This window comes from Polypterus senegalus, chromosome 14, assembly GCF_016835505.1.
Source record: "Polypterus senegalus isolate Bchr_013 chromosome 14, ASM1683550v1, whole genome shotgun sequence".
NCBI classification, from domain to species: domain Eukaryota; kingdom Metazoa; phylum Chordata; class Cladistia; order Polypteriformes; family Polypteridae; genus Polypterus; species Polypterus senegalus.
Window position 1 is genome coordinate 144287976 of NC_053167.1, and position 22481 is coordinate 144310456.

Genomic DNA, 22481 nt, shown 5'->3' on the forward strand with positions numbered 1-22481 from the left:
ACGGATGTGGGCAGTCCCTCACCTGTGCACTCGGTGAGAAACGCCCACAACGCTGATCGCCCCGCGGCTTGCCATAGCCCAACGCCCCCTCGCTAAGCTGCCACGAGAGCGGTGATTAGTTTATTTTAAAAATGCCCTTTGCTCAGCGAGCTGTGGACCCATAACACCACAATGGACACCTGAGGATTCTTAAGTGTAGTCAAAAATAAAAATGGTGCACTGAAAAAAGATGAAAGAAGGTTGTCTGCTTACTTATATGACAGACAAACAAGGGGTCAGCACCACTGGCCCAAACCATTCACCTCATTACTTAAGAACAACAGTTTGACCTGCAGGTCATGAACCTCAAGTAAGGAGGCAGCTCATCTTGTATCATCCATTCTCTGCAGGTCTGCAGTTTCACACAAGTTGCTTTCCCACCACAGGGACCAATGAGTTCAGCATTGTTTTTAGGAACCGATGAGGTCTTGTACATTGTCGTTCCTCAGCCACTTGAGGTCCCTGGCCACTTGCATGCGTTGCATTCCCACCACATAACAGGAGCTGTAACGTTTATGTAAAATACTGCATGTAATATGGAGAGAACAAGGGTTTGTGGTGCAAAGTGAGGTGCGTTTGGGAGTTCAGGAGGGGTGGGGGGCAGCAAATAAGAGTGATGTGGTGTGAAGTGCAGCACAACTGAAGCACTAGGGACTTCTACAAGGACATTTCCAGAGTTTTTTTTTATGTCAGAATCACTTTTACTATTAGAGCCTTTAATGTTTTTATAATCTTGTTTTAGTTTTATCAATTTTTCATAACACTGCTTTGTGCTGTGATTAAACCCCAGTTCAGCCAAAACATGACAAAATAATTCAGTAAATTTTATCATTTTGGATGAATGGCTCTAATTCTTTTTGAATATCATCATCGCCAAACACACTTAATAAAGCCTGAACCTCATTATCCATTGTGATAGACGGCCAGGAACCCTGCCCTGCCTAGACGCCTGGAGGAAGGATGGACCGGGAGAGCGGCACTTCTCTTCCCTGGGCGCCCGGACAGCCCTAGGACCCTGGAGGACAGCACTTCTGCCACACCAGGAAGTGGACCAAGGATGGTGTACACCCGGAGTGCTTCTGGGTGCAAGGGCAGTACTTCCGCCACACTGGGGGAGTGCTGTTGGAGGTTTGTCATTGTGTACCTGGAGCACATCCGGGTCAGGATAAAAGGGGCCGCCTCATTCCATTCGAGGAGCTAGAGTCAGGTGGAAGTGGACAGAGCTTGTGAGAGAGGAGTGGAGGCGGCCGAAGGACCAAAGACTGAATAATTTATAAATATTATTGTAAATAGTGTGTGGAATAAACATGTGTGTTTTTGGACATTACAGTGTTATGTCTGTCTGTGGCCGGGCTATCTTTTGCACCATTCATTTTCCTGTATTCAGCTCCATCTTTACTGATAACTGTCCAAAATCCAAATCACTAATACATTTAAAGATGGCATCAGTGCTTGTGATCAAGCAATCGGCATAATTCATGACCAAAGCCCAACCCTCGATAGTTCCTGGGTCAAACAAAAATACAAACCCTGTAGTAGGAGCTATAAAAGGTACCAGGAGCTGCAAATGGCCCAAATTGCCATAGGTAGGAATGATACAATGATGCCTGGTTCCTGAAAAAAGTCCCTGTGGTGGGAGAACAGCTATTGGTACTGAGGATTCTGGTCAGTCAGCCATCTCAAGTTCTGGACATGCACTCTTATAAAGACTTCTCTTGCTCTCCTTTTGTTTGAGGTAATTACAGTAAATACCAAATAAGCCTAATAATTCCATTATTTGGCATTTTAAAAACAGCTTTGCATTTCAGTTTGCAAAAAAAAAAAAAAATCATGGATTACATTGTCATTTTTTACATCATTTACTCAATTATTATTTGGAGTAACATCTCTCTATTATAAAAAAAAATCTTGGAAGGAGACGAGACGTGATTTTCTCAGAGAGACACTTATATGTCACGCGAGAAAGAGATTTAATCATGCCCGGGACCGGAAATAGAGGACAAAGAGTGGATAACAAAGTAGAACATTGTAAAGAATTCAAAAATGTTGCCGCAGTACACATGCAGAGCAGGTTAGAGATAATGGAAGTATGAAAAGTTTAAAGTCTCAAAAAAAGGATAGGAAAGATCACATTAGCACAAACAAACAGAAATTATTACTCAATGAAATAACGGAACAGCAAAAAGAGACTGAATATATTGTTCAGATTTAAACTTTAAGTCGGAGACCTGTAGATTGTCTAATTCATGTTGTTAGTGAGAATTAAAAGATTCCAAAAATGTTGGCACGGTATGAAGTCCAGTGAGACGGAAACTTTTAACAAGTTCAAGTTAATCAATCAATCAATCAACATTTATTTATATAGCACATATTCATACAAAAAAATGTAGCTCAAAGTGCTTTACAAAATGAATAGAAAAATAGAAGACACAATAAAAAATAAACATAAGTCAACATTAACTAACATAGAATAAGAGTAAGATCCGATGGCCAGGGTGGACAGAAAAAGCAAAAAAAAACTCCAAAGGCTGGAGAAAAAAAAAAATCTGTGGGGATTCCAGACCACGAGACCGCCCAGTCCCTGTGACGATGTGGGTTCTGGCTCCACACTCCCTTTGCTGTTGGAAGCACATGAACCCAACACCGTCGATAATGTTACCGAGTGAGCTAGTCAGTGGAGGCAAATAAACACTTAAGCAAGGGGTGGTGCAAAAATGAGTAGTGCTTTTATTAAAAGCAGTCAACAAATCAACAGTGTTCAAATAAATAGTGCAGTTCTTCAATAAATAAATAAATAATCCATTAAATGAAAACGAGGAGTAAAACCAATAAATAGAAAAAACAATCCTTTAAAACCAGAGGTTAAAATCTTCTTGTGGAAGCAGTCTTTAAAACAACAACAAACAAATCCGGTGCATCATTTGTTAGCGTCTCACCTGCTAATCCCGTTTGGGCCAAACAGCAGGCGAGACGCTCTCTGCAGCTGCCCTCCTGAAACACACGCATGAGACTGGAGACCTCCCGATCCCTGGCTCCGGTATGGCACTCATCCCAGTCCCCGAGACTTGATTACCCCAATAGCCAGGACGCTCATATTGGGGACTCCACCACCAAGCCTCCCGACTTCCGCTGCCTTTCCACGGCCTTCTGCGGCTCGTCGCTTTCCTCTAGGCACTCCCGCTACCTGCTCACTCAGCGGGAGCAACCTCAACTCAACGTCTAGGTGTTGGCCTAACACCCAGCTTCCATACAGCTGCCCACGAGCGCTCGATCGCGCTCACCACATGCACGCACCGCGTGTCTGTCTCTCTCCGGCACCGCCTGCTTCCACACTCCCTGTAACCTCCGTCCTCTCTTTCCTTTCCTTTTTCTATCCGATCGTTTCCTTACCCCAAACGTTTCTTTCTCCCCTTTAAAACCGACTCGCGCTTCTTTTTAAAATGACGAGGGCCACAGCAGCTGCAGCATTAGCCGCGGGACAATCATGAATGTGGGCAGTTCCTCACCTGTGCACTCGGTGAGAAACGCCCACACCCTACGGATCGTTCCGCGGCCCACTATGGCCAACGTCCCTCGCTAAGCCGCGAGCACAATGATTATTTATTTAAAAATGACCTTTACTCAACGAGCTGTGGACCCATAACACCACAGTCCCCTCTGGGCAATCTACCTAACAAGTCAAACAGTCCTCTTTATAAGTCATGCCCTCCTTACAACTATTTTCAAATAAGACCACGGTCATCTAACCTCAGTCGTGTGAATGCTTTTGTCAGACACACTTCCTGCGCTCTCAGCTCTTATAAATTTTATTAGGGCAATAATTATATACGTTCTAGATGACACATCAACAACAAAGTGAAAGAGAAAGAGCAGGGACAAACATTCAAAAGAGTAATTTTATCTATTAGAGAGAAAGAAATGATATTCACTCACAGGCAGTTATATGTTGTGTTGTCATGATGTAAGTCCAAACACAGAATCAAAATTCAATGCGATCTTAAAGAAAAGTTAATCCCAAATATTTTTTACTAAAGTTTTAAAGTAAATGTGAAAATAATGCAACAATGTAACAATTCCCATGAAAATAACAATCTTTTTAAATTGTATATCAGGTAAACCAAACCGGGCGGTGGGTGAGCGAAGCGAGCAGGGGGCAGAGCCTCCTAGTTTTTTTAAAAAAAAAAGTCTTGAAAATTACCTTATAATTAACCTGGGATGTATCCTCTAATCACATTGATGATATCTTTAACAAGAATTCCCTTGTCATTATATGGCTCCAGGCCCATGATGTCACAAAAGGTGAATGGCAATGTCTTCCCACCTTTTGAGTCATAAACTGCATATGTTCTGCACTGTAAAAGCAGGAAAACCTTTTATTAGGAGCTTCTCCTTCACTGGTTAATAGAATGAATTGTGCTGGACAGGATTTGTGGCTCCTGTATATTCTCTGTCCAGGACTTTTAGCCTGTCTCACTCAGCAGGACATTTCCTTCAGCTCAGGGATATGTCCGCTTGCTCCTCTCTATGCAGTTTGTCATTGGCCTTTTCTGTTTTGTACTGTGGTGACTAAAACTGGCAACACTCGTTCACATGTATTGTTTTAGTTGTTTTGATATGGAATTAATGAAAGTAATTAAAAAATAAATTAGGCACATCTTGAATGAAAAAAATGTGTATAGGGAGGTCTTGGCAGAGAGATGTGAAGTGAATGCAGCATTACATGTGGCCATACGATGTGCCATATAAAGAACCTGCTGCAATTGCCATGCTTTTCTGTTTCTCTGTCCACCTGTCTGTCTGAAACAAACAACTCAGCTTCCAGTGGACCAATTTTCTTGAAATTTGGTGCACTATTTTTTTTTGTTGAGCTATCTCAAATAGACAGATACACAAATTTGTGAAATGTTTACATTTTGCAGACTCATCTTTATCAAAACAGATAATTATTAGATAAATATTACACAGAGAGATGTGATGGCACTATATAATCATCTGTCTGACATGTTCATATAAGTATGATGGTCAGGTATCCACAAGCATTTGGCCATATAATGTACTTTGTGATGGCAAAGAATCATAAAAATAAACTGAGAGATTTTTTTTTTTTGGCATTAAAGTTTACATTGCCCCTCACCCTCCAATATTAGACACCCCCACTTACATATTTACTCATACTTGACTCTTTTTCACATGCTGTGGCCTGGAATATTGGAAATCCTTTGAAGACGGAATTAACAGAGTTGAAGAAGCTGCTTTTTCCAGCTTTAATCTGCCCAGTCAGCAGGATTCTGGGCTGTTCCACAACGCCAGTCTTTGCTGTGTATTTCTTGATTTCCTCTATGAGTTCAGTCCTTACTCTGCTCATGACAAGATGAGGAACAGTATTAGAAACAAAACTTGCTATGTGTACAGTATTTGACTTTTCTATTGTGATGAAATACTTGGTTTGTTTTTTTTTTTTATTTTCATTTTACAATGGTATCAGTTGGCATCAGCAACCCAGCCACAGGGAATGCACAAAACAGTGTTCTTCTTCGTGCCGGTCCCAAGCCCGGATAAATGGGAAGGTGTGACGATGTGGGTTCTGGCTCCACACTCCCATTGCTATTGGAAGCACTCGAACCCAACACCGTCGATAATGTAACCGAGTGAGCTAGTCAATGGAGGCAAATAAACAATTGAGCAAGGGGTGGTATACAAAAAGTGCAATAGTGCTTTTATTAAAAGCAGTCAACAAAACAAAAACAGTGTTCAAATAAATAGTGCAGATCTTCAAGTTCTTCAATAAATAAATAAATAATCCATTAAAAGAACACGTGGGGGTTAAAACTCAATAGAAAAAACAATCCTTAAAATCGAGAGGTTAAAATGATCAGGAAGCTGTCTTTAAAAACAACAACAAATAAGCTTGGTGCTTCTTTTCTGTATGCGTCTCACCTGCTTATCCCGTACGGGCTTAGCAGCAGGCAAGACGCTCTCTGCAGCTGCCCTCCTACATCACACGCTCGAGACTGGAGACCTCCCGATCCCTGGCTTCGGTCTGGCACTCATCCCAGTCCCCGAGACTTGATTACCCTCAACGGCCAGGTCGCCCACGTTGGGGATTCCATCACCAAGTCTCCCGACTTCCGCTGCCTTTTCCATGGCCTCTCTACGGCCCGTCGCTTTCACCTTGTCACTCCCGCTACCAGATCACTCAGCGGGAGCGACATCTACACAAACACCTGGGTGTCGGCCTAACACCCAGCTTCCTCGCAGCTGCCCACGAGCGCTCGATCGTGCGCTCACCACACGCTCCGCGTGTCCGTCTCTCTCCTGCACCGCTTGCTTCCACGCTCCCTGTAACCTCCGTCCTCTCTTTTCCTTTCTCTCCGATCGATTCTCTCTCCCCCTCCAACCGACTTGCGCTTCTTTTAAAAACGTGAGGGGCCATCACAGCTGCAGCATTAGCCACGGGAGCAATCACGAATGTGGGCAGTTCCTCACCTGTGCACACGGTGAGAAACGCCCACATCGACGACTGCCCGCTGCTCGCTACAACAACGCCCCCTCACGAAGCCGCCTCGGGTGCGGTGATTATTTATTTAAAATCAATGGCCTTTTCTCCACGAGCTGTGGACCCATAACACCACATTCCACCCCCCATAAAACTCCAGTTGCATGGGAAGGCTCCACTCCACTGCCATCCCAATGCAACTGGAGCTCAGGTCCACAGCTCGTGGAGAAAAGGCCATTGATTTTCAATAAATAATCACCGCATAGATATATTTTAGCCAATTTTCTTGAAAGCTATCTTTATACAATTTTGTTTTGTGTGTGTTGTGTGTGTGTTATTGATGTTTTTGATTTTACACTATTGCACTTTTGTATACCACCCCTTGCTCAATTGTTTATTTGCCTCCATTGACTAGCTCACTCGGTTACATTATCAGTGTTGGGTTCGAGTGCTTCCAATAGCAATGGGAGTGTGGAGCCAGAACCCACATCGTCACAGAAGGGTTATGTCAGGAAGGGCATCCGGTGTAACACAGATCAATATGCGGATAACAATATAGATTTCCATACTGGATCGGTCAAGGCCCTAGTTAACAAAGGCCGCCACCACTACTGTTAGCCAACAGGGTGCTGGTGGAAATTGGGCTAATGTTGGTTGAAGAAGGAGAAAAAGAGGGGGGAGACGTGTCTGGAGGAAAGAGGAGAGGAGGAAGGTAAAAAGAGTAGAATTTAAGGTAGGAACTTTAAATGTAGGCAGTATGACTGGTAAGGGGAAATAGCAGATATGATGGGGAAAAGGAAGGTTGATATATTGTGCATGTTGAGCGATTAAGGTCAGGTGGATCAGAGGTGGATTCAAGTTATACCATGGTGTAGATGGGAGGAGAAATGGGGTAGGGGTATTTCTGAAGGAACAGCACATCAAGAGTGTTGTGGAGGTGAAAAGAGTGTCAGACAGAGTAATGATTATGAAGCAGGAAATTGGAGGTGTGATGATGAATGTTGTTAGTGCATATGACCCGCAGGTTAGGTGTGCAATGGATGAGAAAGAAGATCTCTGGAGTGAGTTGGATGAAGTGATGAACAGAAAGTGGTGATTGGAGCGGATTTCAATGGGCATGTTGGTGAAGGGAACAGAGGAGACGAGGAGGTGATGGGTAGGTATGGTGTCAAGGAGAGGGATGAAGAAGGTCAGAGGATAGTGAATTTTGCCAAAAGGATATACATGGCTGTGGTGAATACATATTTTAAGAAGAGGGAGGAACATAGGGTGACGTACACGAGTGAAGGAAGATACACACAGGTAGATTACATCCTATACAGAAGACTCGATCTGAAGGAGATTGAAGACTGCAAAGTAGTGGCAGAGGAAAGTGTATTTAAACAGCATAGGATGGTGGTCTGTAGGATGACATTGGAGATCAAGAGGAGGAAGAGAGTGAGGGCAGAGCCAAAGATGAAATGATGGAAGCTGAAAAAGGAAGACTGCAAGGTTGAGTTTAGGGAGGAGGTGAGACAGGTACTGGGTGGCAATGAAGAGTCACCAGACAGCTGGGAAACTACAGCAGATGTAGTAAGGGTGACAGCAAGAAGGGTGCTAGGCGTGACATCTGGACAGAGGAAGGAGGAAAAGGAAACCTGGTGGTGGAATGAGGAAGTACAGGAGAGTATACGATGGGATAGTCAGAGAGATGCAGAAAGTAGACAGGAGTACTAGGAGATAAGGTGCAAGGTGAAGACAGAGTTGGTGAAGGCTAAAGAAAAGGCGTATGATGAGTTGTATGAGAGGTTGGACACTAAGAACGGAGAAAAGGACTGGTGGGCTACAGAGAGGGACCGAGCTGGAAAAGATGTGCAGCAGGTTAGGGTAATAAAGGATAAAGATGGAAACATACTCACAAGACACCAGATTGTTTAATGGAATCTTGGAAAGTGAGAGGATGCCTGAAGAGTGGAGAAGAAGTGTACTGGTACAATTTGTAAGAATAAGGGGGATGTGCAGAGCTGTATTAACTACAGTGGGATAAAATTGATGAGCCACAACATGAAGTTATGGGAAAGAGTAGTGGAAGCTCAGTTAAGAAATGAGGTGATGATTGGTGAGCAGCAGGATGGTTTCAAGACAAGAAATAGCACAACAAATGCAATGTTTGCTCTGAGGGTGTTGATGGAGAAGTTTAGAGAAGGCCAGAAGGAGTTGTATTGCGTGTTTGTGGACCTGGAGAAAGCATATGACAGGGTTCCTCAAGAGGAGTTGTGGTATTGTATGAGGAAGTCGAGAATGGCAGAGAAGTATGTAAGAGTTGTACAGGATATGTACGAGGGAAGTGTGACCGTAGTGAGGTCTTCTGTACGAGTGACAGATGCATTCAAGGTTGAGGTGGGATTAAATCAGGGATTGGCTCTGAGCCCCAGGTTGACAGATAAGATTAGACAGGAGTCCCCATGGACTGTGATGTTTGCTGATGACATTGTGATCTGTAGTGAGAGTAGGGAGCAGGTTCAGGAGACCCTGGAGAGGTGGAGATATGCTCTGGGGAGGAGATGAATGAAGGTCAGTAGGAACAAGACAGACTTCATGTGTGTAAATGAAAGGAAGGTCAGTGGAATGGTGAGGGTGAAGGGAGTGGAGTTGGCGAAGGTGGATGAGTTTAAATACCTGGAATCAACTGTACAGAGTAATGGGGATTGTGGAAGAGAGATGAAAAAGAGAGTGCAGACAGGGTGGAGTGGTTGGAGAAGAGTGTCAGGAGTGACTTGTGACAGACGGGTATCAGAAAGTGTGAAAGGGAAGGTCTACAGGACGGTAGTGAGACCAGCTATGTTATATGGGTTGGAGACGGTGGCACAGGAGACAGAGCTGGAAGTGGCAGAGTTAAACATGTTAAGATTTAACAAGGATGGACAGGATTAGAAATGAGTACATTAGAGGCTCAGCTCAGGTTGGGAGACAAAGTCAGAGAGGCGAGATTACGTTGGCTTCAACATGTGCAGAGGGGAGATGCTTATATTGGGATAAGGATGTTAAAGATAGAGCGGCCAGGCAATAGGAAATGAGGAAAGCCTAAGAGAAGGTTTATGGATTTGTTGAGAGGGGACATGAAGGTGATGGGTGTAACAGAGAAAGATGCAGAGGACAGGAAGAAATGGAAAAAGATGCTCCGCTGTGACAATCCCTAACGAGAGCAGCCAAAAGAAAAAGAAGATCAGCTGGCATCAGCACAGCACTGAGAACTGAGCACTATTCTCAGCCTACAATATGAAAGGAAGCTCTTGTATGCGAGAAATCACGATGACAGAAGACATTAAAACTGGAAATCTTTCTGTTTTTAATTTTATTTTTTTAATCTTTCACTGCAGGTTTTACTGTTTGGACTAGGAATTTGAAAGAGTGGTTGTAATCTGTGCATCAGGATGATTGGAGGCAACTTTCTTCTTACAAATTCATTCCTAGAGAAGGAATAGACACTATTTACTTATTAGCTGGGTTCACACCTCGTGACTTTAGCCCTCTGTTTCCCAGTCACAGACAAATTTAGATTGGCATTAAAATTTTGAGGCCGCAGACAAACCAATGCTCGGCAATTATAAAAGATTCACAGATATTGTGACTGTTTCAAGCATGTTAAAAATTATTGGCACCAAATTTTATATTATGAGCAAATTGTGTAACAAGCAGTGAAAAAACTGATGAGCAATAGCCAATAACACAATATGGGTGAGAGACACCAGAAGAGGCTTAACATGACAACATCACATCAAGAAAAGCCTCTGTGGCATGTGTGGACTAAAGAAGGAGACACTGGAAAAACTATGGAAGTAAGCTGCCTTCGGCTCTGACTTCATTCTCTCCTCCTAAATTTTTGTTACATTCTCTTCTTTCTGAACAAATGAGAGCACAGATCATTTACAGTATAATGTAAGCTGTTCTTCATTCTCCATTTTGGTAAAGTCACACAAAAAGAAACAGTCATGTATTTTGTGTGTTTTTGTGAGGAAATGGAAGTGTAAAATTGGGTTGCCTTGGTTGGTGGATCGAATGTGAAAAAAATAAAAGTATCAATCAAAAATATGCACAAACAGGTTTTCACCATCACAAGTTGAGTACCCTTAAGTACCAATAAACCAATGTTTTTTATGACAAAATCCAAAGCTTAGATGCCTGGGATTACATTTTAGCATCACACTGTATAAAGTGGTGTGTAATGACACAAAGCATCACATGACTTCCCAGTCATTTGTCCAGCAATAGAAAGCAATATGAACATGAACAAGCAAAGACTGACAGCAACACATGAAATAAGATGCCAAACTGATGGGTAGATTATTGTACTTTAAAAATTATTGAAATCTCAACATAAAGATAGTTTGCAAAAATTAGGTAAATATGGATTGACCAACCATCTTTTTTGAGTGCCCCTTTCTTGTCATTCAGATGTACTTGTACTCTTAGCTTGTGTTGTAGACCCTGACACACTGAAAGTGACTCTTTCTGTATATACAGGGGCTTGACTTTCCTGCAAGTCTCACAAAGTCTACAGTTAGCTAACGTGAAGGAGGAGATTGTTGTGTTTGTAAAATTTACTGAAATCTTTAAATGCCTCCCTGTATGTCGTATCATTAATGACATAAAGCACAGCTGTGCCCATTTTCTAACCTTCCTACACATGTCTCATATCACAACTGGGCTGTCACCATTGTAACAAAGCTTAAGGATGCCTTGTGATTTTTTGTCTTACCTATTAAATCCAAGGTAGTAATAAATTGCTGAGTATCCTGTTTCAGAGAAACAATAAAGTCCCCCACTTGAGTTGTGTACCCTTTTGTTTGTAGCCCTTACTGAACCTTTCAGGTGAGCCTCAGATTTAAGGATAGTGAAAGTTTCTTGCCTAACTTGCTGGCGACACACTGCACTTATGCTTTGAAAACCTGATGTTTAATGAAAGATATGGAAGTTCTGAATCCAATATGTGGATCAGGAATTAAATTCTTTTATGTGTGGAGTTTCAAAAGAATGAGATGATAATGGCAAGAAGAAAATAACAGAAGATGACATCAAGGGTAGTCTCATAGTAGAAATTTCTATAGAGATAGGATGCCATATGGAAAAAGGCTGTTACTAGACAAAACTGAACAAAACTAAGTAAATTCATCTGAAACATTTGGAGTGTAAGCACTCAGCTTCATTTGAGAGATGTAGTAGTCACATACTCAATGTACTTTTCTTTACTTATTACAAATGACTTCCTTCCTTCCTAGTATCCATATTCCACAATTGTTGCACACAGACACTCACAGACTTACTCTTCAGTGAACTTCAGCTCTCTCCATGGTTTATTCAAGAGAGGAGGTTGCTTGATTTCTTCTTCTTTTACTGTGAAACAATACATAAGAGTGAAATTTTAGTAATTGTCAAGCCTGTGTGTTCTCTTCTAGCAGGGTCAATAAATGACAACTTTAGAAATGGAGAATGAGATAGAGAGAGAAAAACTCTCACCAATAAACCAATGAAAAGCCCCACCGTACTGAATAAAAATGTTCAGCCGTGAATGTCTATGGTTGATAAATAAATGCTGTTGTTGTTGTTAAATGGGATACTTCCAGTCCATGGGAAACACAAGATAATGTACATAAATAAAGTATGTTTACCTCAGCACACATTATAAACCATGGAACAAAACATTTTGTAATATACCTTGAAGTACTCAAATTGTAGAATTGCAATATTTGGGGGCTTTCAATGGCATATGGCTTACAACATTCCAAGTTAAAGGTTTGGGTTTGATATTTTGTCTTCCTCCTTTCTTTTCCTATGTACAGCTAAGACCTGTTCTCAGGACATGTGAGATTTCATTAACTTTTACTCTTCAATCCTTTTTGAATATTTCCTGCCCATCCTCTTTTACTTTAAAGTCTTTGGCAGCACCATATACAGTAGAGTCCTCTGCAAAGAAGTTTACAAACCTAAGCTCACTTTGGCAATGTGACTTATTCACATTATTCATCACAGACATCCCACTTTGGGGCTGACCAAGGTAGACTTCCATCGGTTACACACCCCATTGCACCTGTGGCTGTTACACATATGTACTAGTAGTGCCCTCCAGGGCTCACCTTCAGGTTGTCAGTTTCCAGTTTACTGTTCTCTGTTCTAACAAAGAGCATTACACTCTTGCGATATATCTTTATCTATTAGACTCATCTCGTCTTTATGTCCAACTGATGTTATTCTGATTAGTATCAATAGCAGAAAGGGCTTTGATAGCCTGTTATTGGGCATCTTTGGACTTTCTTTCATTTAGTGTTTGAAAATTTTATTCTCTTCAAAACAGTTTGTCATATCAACCTTGTGGACAATCTAGTAGTTTTCTCCAACACCCAGCCTTGAAGTTCTGCTTCTGCGACCACTTTTCCAGCAGTCATTTCAGCCTCTTGGAACCTTTCAATTAAGCCAGGAGATCCCACAGAAAGCATTCCCCTAAAGGTCACCTTCTTTAACCTAACAGCCTACCTGTCCACCTGTCCTACTGTCTTAGTCAAAAGTTATTCTTGTGATTGTTTGTGGTTAAAGAAATGCTTGCAACACTGTTCCAGAAAAACTAAGTCGTCAGTAAGTACTGGGTGAGAATGTACCAGAAAAATCAGCTGGATCATTTCTCAGTGCTGGGATGGATGGTTCCTTATTTTATGTGAACTGTGATGAGGTGATGTGTTTAGTACATTACAATTTGATTTAAGGTATCCAAGGTATCCCTCAAGGGTCAGTTCTTGGTCCAATCCTCTTTAACATCTATATGCTCCCATGAGGTGAGATTATTTGTTGGTGTGGTTTAAGCTTCAACTGCTATGCCGATGACACAACTTTATGTAAGTGTTGATGCAGCTGTCAACATCTTCACCTGTTGCACTGACTGATTGCATTCGGAAATCAATCACTGGATGACAGATAATTTTTTACAACTCAATCCTGATAAAACAGAAATCTTATTAGTTGGTACCAAATCTGTCCTCTCTACCCTTCATGGGCTAAAAATTGATGTTGATGGGATCCTGGAATCCTGGGATCCTCAGCATCAGTCCATACTTTGGGCGTCATCTTTGATCAGCTTCTTACTTGTTAACCACACATAATACAGACATCTTGTTTTCATCTCCGTAACATTGCTCATCTGCATTCTTTCCTCACTGTGAAGGATACTGAAACACTCATTGATGCTTTCATCACGACCTGTCTGGACTATTGCAATGCATTGTTTTATGGCCTACCGACTAAGTATATCAATAAATTACAATATGTTCAGAATTCTGCTGCTAATTTACTTACACACATTAAAAAATCTACTCACATCACTCCTGTCCTCTATGATTTGCATTGGTTACCAGTTTCTTCAAGAATAAAATATAAAATTATTCTTTTCACTTTTAAAACCCTTCATGGTTTAGCCCCTAATTATCTGCCACTGCTTCCTTACACTCCTGCTAATACATTAAGATCATCGGACACTAGGTTAGTAACTATGGGTGGCAGAGCTTTCAGTGTGATAGATCCTAAAATTTGGAATGATCGTCCTCTCAGTCTTCACAAGGAAAAATCTATTATTCATTTCAAACTCCTCAAACTGCTAAAAACACATCTTTTAAATGATTATTATTCATTTTCTTGTATGTGATTTCTAATTTGTTTTGTTAATATGTTTATTGAATTATAAAGTGTCCTTGAGTGTATGAAAGGCACTACATAATTTAAACTATTATTATTATTATTTAGGGAAGTTAACTTTTTGCTTGTGTGCCTTTTGATTATCCATCCATCCATCCTCTTCCGCTTATCCGAGGTCGGGTCGAAGGGGCAGCAGCTTGAACAGAGATGCCCAGACTTCCCTCTCCCCGGCCAATTCTTCCTGCTCTTCTGGGGGAATCCTGAGCTGCTCCCAGACTAGCCAAGAGACATAGTCCCTCCAGCGTGTCCTGGGTCTTTCCCGGGGCCTCCTCCCAGTTAGATGTGCCCGGAACACCTCACCAGGGAGGCATCCAGGGGGCATCCTGATCAGATGCCCGAGCCACCTCATCTGACTCCTCTCGATGTGGAGAAGCAGCGGCTCTACTCTGATCCCATCCCGGATGACTGAGCTTCTCACCCCATCTTTAAGGGAAAGCCCAGATATCCTGCGAAGGAAACTCGTTTCAGCCGCTTGTATTCGAGATCTCATTTTTTTGGTCACTACCCGTAGCTCATGACCATAGGTGAGGCTAGGAACATAGATTGACTGGTAAATTGAGAGCTTTGCCTTTTTCACCATGACAGACCAATGTTGAGCCCGCCTGTTTATCTCACGCTCCATTCTTCTCTCACTTGAACTCCTCCACTTGGGGCAGGATCTCTACCCCATCCCTGAGAGGGCACTCCACCCTTTTCCGGCTGAGGACCATGGTCTCGGATTTGGATGTGCTGATTCTCATCCCAGCCGCTTCACACTCAGCTGCAAACCGCTCCAGAGAGAGCTGAAGATCACGGCCTGATGAAGCAAACAGGACAACATCATCTGCAAAAAGCAGTGACCCAATCCTGAGTCCACCAACCCAGACCCCTTCAACACCCTGGCTGCGCCTTGAAATTCTGTCCATAAAAGTTATGAACAGAATCGGTGATAAAGGGCAGCCCTGGCGGAGTCCAACTCTCACTGGAAACGGGTTCGACTTACTGCCAGCAATGCGGACCAAGCTCTGACACCAGTTGTACAGAGACCGAACAGCCCTTATCAGGGGGTCCGGTAGCCCATACTCCCGGAGCACCCCTCACAGGATTTCCTGAGGGACACAGTCGAACACCCGTGTAGAGTGGATGGGCAAACTCCCATGCACCCTCCAGGACCCTGCTAATAGTGTAGAGATGGTCCACTGTTCCGCGACCAAGATGAAAACCACACTGTTCCACCTGAATCCGAGGTTCGACTATCCGACAGACCCTCCTCTCCAGGACCCCCAAATAGACTTTTCCAGGGAGGCTGAGGAGTGTGATCCCTCTGTAGTTGGAACACACCCTCCGGTCCCCCTTCTTAAAGAGGGGGATCACCACCCTGGTCTGCCAATCCAAAGGCACTGTTCCCAATGTCCAGGCGATGTTGCAGACCAATACAACAGATCAATGTCAATCAATACAGTCCTACAACATCCAGAACCTTGAGGAACTCTGGGCATACCTCATCCAACCCCGGGGCCCGGCCACCAAGGAGTTTTCTGACCACCCCGGTGACTTCAGTCCCGGAGATGGGAGAGCACACCTCAGAGTCCCCAGGCTCTGCTTCCTCAATTGGAAGGCATGTTAGTGGGATTGAGGAGATCTTCGAATTACTCCCCCCACCAACCCATAACATCCCGAGTCGAGGTCAGCAGCGCACCATCCCCACCATATACGGTGTTGACACTGCACTGCTTCCCCTCCTGAGACGCCGGACGGTGGACCAGAATCTCCTCGATGCCGTCCGAAAGTCGTTCTCCGTGGCCTCCCCAAACTCCTCCCACACCCGTTTTTGCCTCAGCAGCTACCAAGGCTGCATTCTGCTTGGCCTGCCGGTACCTATCAGCTGCCTCCAGAGTGCCACAGGACAAAAAGGTCCTGTAGGACTCCTTCTTCAGCTTGATGGCATCCCTCACCGCTGATGTCCACCAACGGGTTCAGGGATTGCCACCATGACAGGCACCGACCACCTTACGGCCACAGCTCCGGTCAGCTGCCTCAACAATAGAGGCATGGAACATTGCCCACTCGGACTCAATGTCCCCCACCTCCCTCGGGACGTGGTTGAAGTTCTGCTGGAGGTGGGAGTTGAAGCTACTTCTGACAGGAGACTCTGCCAGCCGTTCCCAGCAGACCCTCACAACACGTTTGGGCCTACCAGGTCTGACCGGCATCTTCCCCCACCATCGAAGCCAACTCACCACCAGGTGGTGATCAGTTGACAGCTCCCGTCTCTTCACCCGAGTGTCCAAGACATATGGCGCAAGTCCGACGACACGACCACAAAGTCGATCATCGACCTGAGGCCTAGGGTGTCCTGGTGCCAAGTGCACATATGAACACCCTTATGCTTGAACATGGTGTTCGTTATGGACAATCCGTGATGAGCACAGAAGTCCAATAACAAAACACCACTCGGGTTCAGATCGGGGGGCCATTCCTCCCAATCACGCCCTTCCAGGTCTCACTGTCATTGCCCACGAGCATTGAAGTCTCCCAGCAAAACGAGGGAATCCCCAGAAGGTATGCCCTCTAGCACCCCCTCCAGAGACTCCAAACAGGGTGGATACTCCAAACTGCTGTACGGCGCATACGCACAAGCAACAGTTATGACCCATCCACCCACCCGAAGGCGGAGGGAGGCCACCCTCTCGTCCACCGGGGTAAACACCAATGCACAGGCTCCTAGTCGGGGGGAAATAAGTATGCCCACACCTGCTCGGCGCCTCTCACTGGGGGCAACTCCAGAGTGGTAGAGAGTCCAGCCCCTCTCAAGGTGATTGGTTCCAGAGTCCAAGCTGTGCGTCGAGGTGAGTCCAACTATATCTAGCTGAAACCTCTCAACCTCGCGCACTAGCTCAGGCTCCTTCCCCTTCAGAGAGGTGACATTCCATGTCCCAAGAGCCAGTTTCTGTAGCTGAGGATCAGACCGCCAAGGTCCCCGCCTTCAGCCACCACCCAACTCACACTGCACCCAACCTCCTTGGCCCCTCCCATAGGTGGTGAGCCCATGGGAAGGAGGACCCACGTTACCTCTTCGGGCTGTGCCCGGCCGAGCCCCATGGGTGCAGGCCCGGCCACCAGGCGCTCGCCATCGAGCCCCACATCCAGGCTTGGCGCCATTTTTTGGCTTTATTCTTTATAGGAGGTTTTTTTGAACCGCTCTTTGTCTCATCCCTCGCCTAGGACCAGTTTGCCTTGGGTGGCCCTAGCAGAGGTATAAAGCCCTGGTCAACAGAGCTCCTAGCATCACTGGGATACGCAAACCCCTTCACCACGAAAAGGTGGGGGTTCGAGGAGGCCTTTTGATTAATGAATCAGAAGTTTTGTTCTTCTCCAATAAAGTTGTTATATTGACCTACTTTATATTGACTTGGTTCTTTGCCCACACAGTTTGGTGTTGAAGTGGGATAGAGTTTGTCCAGATGCTCCTGTCACAGGTGGCTGCTGTGGAAAGGTCCAGCTGATAAGGGGAAACCTTTGTTTTTCCATGAGCTCTCCTTTCATCGTGCTGAACCTCTAATACTACAGTAATAAGTTCTGGTTTTCATCATTTTTTCACAGCTTTATTATGATATATGAGAAATGCTGGAGGGCATGTTGTACTTTCTATAACAGGATCACTGGCATTACATAATTATGGAAGTTAAGCAAATAAAGGGTCAAAAGAATGGATTAAGTTGTCAATAAAGAACTGTGTAAAAGGGTTACAGTGCCCACAAGAAGGTAGTTTTAAGTGGGGCAAGTGGTCTCATTTGGATTCATGGTTAAAGGAAAAGTGGGATAAGGATCCCTCATACCAGTTGTGGAAAAAGGGAAATGTAAAAATTCATGAGGAACAGATTGCTGCCAGTCATTCCCAAAATACCAGGAAACAATATGCTGAAGAAAAATGATTTAATTTACTAATAAAAAAACTCAGCAACTATAAATGATAGACTGTGTAACTTCAGAAAATGCTAAAACTAATAAAACAAAATGACAAATCAATCAAAGGGGATAAATATGATCATTATTTTAAAAAATGCTAGCAAAGTGAAAGAAAAGAGTAAACATTTTTTCACTACTGCGCATTAAAAAGACGATACAGACAATTAAAAAACCTCAGGGCCACAACTGGCACAATCATTGAAAATGAGAAGGGAATAGCAAATAAACTGACCAAACAGTGAACTTTGTGAGCTGGATTGTCAAACCTCTCAATTACAACCTGGAGAGAAAAAAGGTTTTCTCATCTAATAGGCCTAAATGCCAAGTTAGTATTTTTACATGAGACTCACTTAATAAATAAGAAACAGTTTTCGTTGCAAAGTGATTGGATTGTCCAAATCTTTCAAAGAAAGCTAGAAGTGTGAGAATCTTAATACATAAAACAATCTAATTTGTAGCCAAACCCCTAATTTTGAAAAATATCTATGCACCTAATGTGGATAACAGAGATTTCATCCAAAATGTGTTTTCATTTATCCCTAATATGAACTCATAAGTCGTAAAATAATAATCGCTGGAGACTCAACTGCAGTAGAGATAACATTTAATACTGCAAAAATAATGTAATGGATCATAACTTATCAGACCCATGAAGATTTTTAAATGCAAACTCAAGAGCATATTACTTCTTCTCATTTTTACACCATTATTATATCAAGAATTGATTATTTCTTTACATTTAATAATTTATTGCTCATTATGAAATTTTGCAAGTATGGCCCTATTTTTATCTACGACCATGCCCCTCTGAACTTGGAGATTAAATCATTACGCCCTGCGCATTCATCTTGTAGCTGGCATTAGCAGATGAGAACTTTACAGAATTCATTTCCAAGCAAACTGATTATATTTTTAGCGACAAATGCATCTTCAGAAGTCTCTGCAATCAGCAAAATTATCAGAATAGATCCACAATATGCCAGGGATCTCATGTTTAAAAGGTGTGTATGCATAAAAATTTTGCATACACCCGTTTCCATGCTCACATCTTGATGTATAAAAATTAAACATGGCATAAAGCCACACACATTCTCATGGCAGCACCCCCCCACCTGTGTACATTTCTGCTCGGTTTTGCAAACTGGCGGCACCCAGCGTCAAGCAGTGTTACTGTTCTTGTTTGGTTTCCCTTACTTTTTCAGATTCACATCCATGACACTTTATCAAATACACTGAAATTAACTGCATATCTTTGTTAAATTTAAGGCACCTGATTGATAATCAACCTGTAACAATATAACGGTCCACAGAATAGCCAAACTATTCCAAATAGCATAGCTGCTTTAGCTTTGTTATTCTCAGTGCACTACTCAGAGTACTTTGTATTTTAACCCATTGCATCTGAATGTGGAATTACAGCTCTATAGCAGCTGATCAAAAAGCTCTATGGTGGGTTGTGTCAAAAGAGTAGACATTTATCAGGGTACAGCTTCCAGCCCTCAGGAAAGCTAGCAGCATCTGCATGAATTCCACTCAGCCATGCCACAGTCTATTTGAACTTCTGCGTTCCAGCAAATGCTTCAGAGCATTTTACTTGATGGACCTCAAGGCTCAGAAACAGTTTCATCCCAAGAACTATAAAAACACTCAATCAGTACATCAGGGGCTCCCGGTAGAACTGTTTGTACTTATAATCACAAGGACCTCACTGTAAACTTGCACTACAGCTGTAATATTGTACAACCTGAGCCACATTATAAACAACCAAATTTACACGTATATTGTACTTATGCTTTCATAATGAATATTTGTCATTGTTTTTTATGATATTATTATTATTTTATTATTTTATAGGAAAATAAGTTTATGGAGGATTTGCATATTGAATTTCATTATATCACACAATGGCAATAGAAGGAATTAAGTTCAATTCAATAGAAAGAGCACATATTTAAAGGTGATGATTACTGGCTTCTAAGTTGATTTAGATTTCCAAGAGCAATCCTCTTTGAGCTCTGTGCTGTTAGAATACTAGGATGTATACTTGATATCATTTTTAAGATGAAATGCATTAAAGCATGTACAGTATATTACGTTAAACAGATAAATTGTTCATTTCATTTAAACAATGTATATTGTTAATAATTAAACATGAGAGGCATGGTGGTGCCCTGTCAAGGGATTGGTTCTGCTTCGCACTGTATGCTTGCTGGGTCTGGTGCAACCCTAGATAGAAAGATGGATGGAATAATTAAATGTGTATTATAAAGATTTTTCAGAGTTCCTTAAAGGTTTTGGAGGATCGGCATTCTAAGCTTACAGCTGGTTTGACATTTATTTTAGAGCTGATATTGTGGCGATTGGTAACGTGTAGAAAGAAAATAGAAGGACAGGAATTGGGGATTGGTACGTTTGACAGAAACGGTACTGCTGCAATAAATTATTTAAATGAGGGTCACGCACGTCCCAGCAAGCATCTTGTGGGTGTCAAGAACTGGATGGGGCACCAGCTCATTACAAACCGCTGAGTCTCCATGCACCCAAGTTTAACACATGCTTTAATGCATTTCATCATGAAAATGATATCAAGTATGCATCTTAGTATTCTAAAATGTTCATTGAGCTGTAATATCATGAATGTAATGTATTCTACATGGAGATCAGTGCTTACGCGCGCCTGTCTGTGAAAGAGAAAGCCTGTTGAAGAAGCACATAGTGATTCACACACATAGAATATGAAGCATTTAACACGCTACTTTAGTTACGATGGGATTTGAGAAATTCTAGTAAATTAAACATTGATTTTAAGATGAAGTTTACAATGTTTTACTTTAGTGACAAAATAAACTACGAGATTAAAGTGGAAATTTCAAGACTATACTCGACTTTTCAACTTTTGTTTCTTCACTGTGTCCCTATTCTTTTTTCTTTTCCTTGTTCCCTAATACACTTCTGTATCACACTCAGACAGTGGGCTATGACCCACCTTTTCATAGTGACTTTGATATCTGACCACTTCTTTTTTGATTTCAGGCAGTGAGCGACTTTCTGAACTTGAACTTTCGAGAGTCTCTGCCACTCTGTATCACTCAATTTCCTTTTGTTGTTTATACCACTGCTTAAGTCAACAAATATTATGTTTTTTCTTGCCTCCCCTTAACATCCGCTGAAATTCTTTTTTTTCTCTTTGTGCTTTTTCCATTATCTTTTCACAAGCGCTGAATTTAAGGGGATATTTATATTGGTTTGCATATTCAAAGGGGCATAATTCTGGGAGGAGTTGGGGTGGGGTGGCAGGCACTGAATTACTTTTCACGCTGACCGGGATTTATGAAGGAGAAGTGCGTGGGAGTTGGCTTACGTACAGTTGTGTGCATCTGAATGTTTTTATGTATATGCACATTTCCATTTTTGAATTCTACACATGGTGTTATACATAAGGCCCCAGGTCTCCAAATGAGGCACTTTGTAGGAAAAGTCAGGTTTTGCAATCAGAATATGACCTTTTGACAATAAAAGAAATGAAACAACTCATCTTTAGATTGTGACATCATTACTATGAACATTGAGAGAAGGCTAATAAGATCTTAGCTCAAGAATTTCACAAGCAGGAAGTTTGCAACGCAATTACAGAAATTACTAATGTAAAGGGAGAAAAAAATCATTGACCATAAAAATATATACCCAAGCCTATAAAGAGTACTATATGTTTTTATGTTCTACCCAGTTTAAAGATAAGACACAAAATAATAATTTTTGATGCATTACAAATACCACAGCTAGATACTCTTAGTGCAGAACAACTAGACAAACCTTTGACACTCTCAGAATTACCAGACGATATAAACTCACTCCAAAGTGAGAATCAGCAGGCTCTGATGAGTACCCAGTGGAATTTTATAAAAATAATTTCAAATACTTTAGCTCCACTATTATTAACAATCTTTATAGAAGCTAGAGACAACAAAATCCTATGTCAAACTTTTCACCAAGCATTAATTACTGTCTTTCCAAGAAAAATAAGGACTTATTACAACGTGCATCATACAGACCAATTTCATTTCTGAACAATGATGTTAAGATACTCTCCAAAACTATAGCTAGAAGGATTGAGAAACTGCTTCCTTCTATAATATCACAAGACCAAACCAGATCTGTTAAAACCAACCACTCATCTTCTAATCTTCCATGTTTATTTATTACACTCATCCATTAAATCTAACATACTAGAGATCTTATTGTCTTTGGATGCAGAAAAAGCATTTGACATGGTTGAATG

At 42.3% G+C, this 22481-nt stretch overlaps 1 protein-coding gene across 3 annotated transcripts in view; it reads right to left on the reverse strand.

Moving 5' to 3' along the window:
* Positions 1 to 4200: 4200 nt before the first annotated feature.
* LOC120515114 (interferon-induced protein 44-like) overlaps positions 4201 to 22481 on the reverse strand; it is a 44230-nt gene continuing 25949 nt past the window's right edge. For 2 of the 3 annotated variants that reach the window (XM_039735844.1, XM_039735843.1), the window contains exons 4-6: positions 11839 to 11908; positions 5201 to 5396; positions 4206 to 4391 (exon numbers count right to left, since the gene is read on the reverse strand). In XM_039735844.1, the coding sequence (XP_039591778.1) occupies positions 4245 to 4391; positions 5201 to 5396; positions 11839 to 11908 (413 nt within the window). In that variant the 3' untranslated portion in view covers positions 4206 to 4244. Of the gene's footprint in view, positions 4392 to 5200; positions 5397 to 11830; positions 11909 to 22481 lie in introns of all 3 variants that reach the window. The other variant, XR_005630594.1, reaches the window with a different exon arrangement.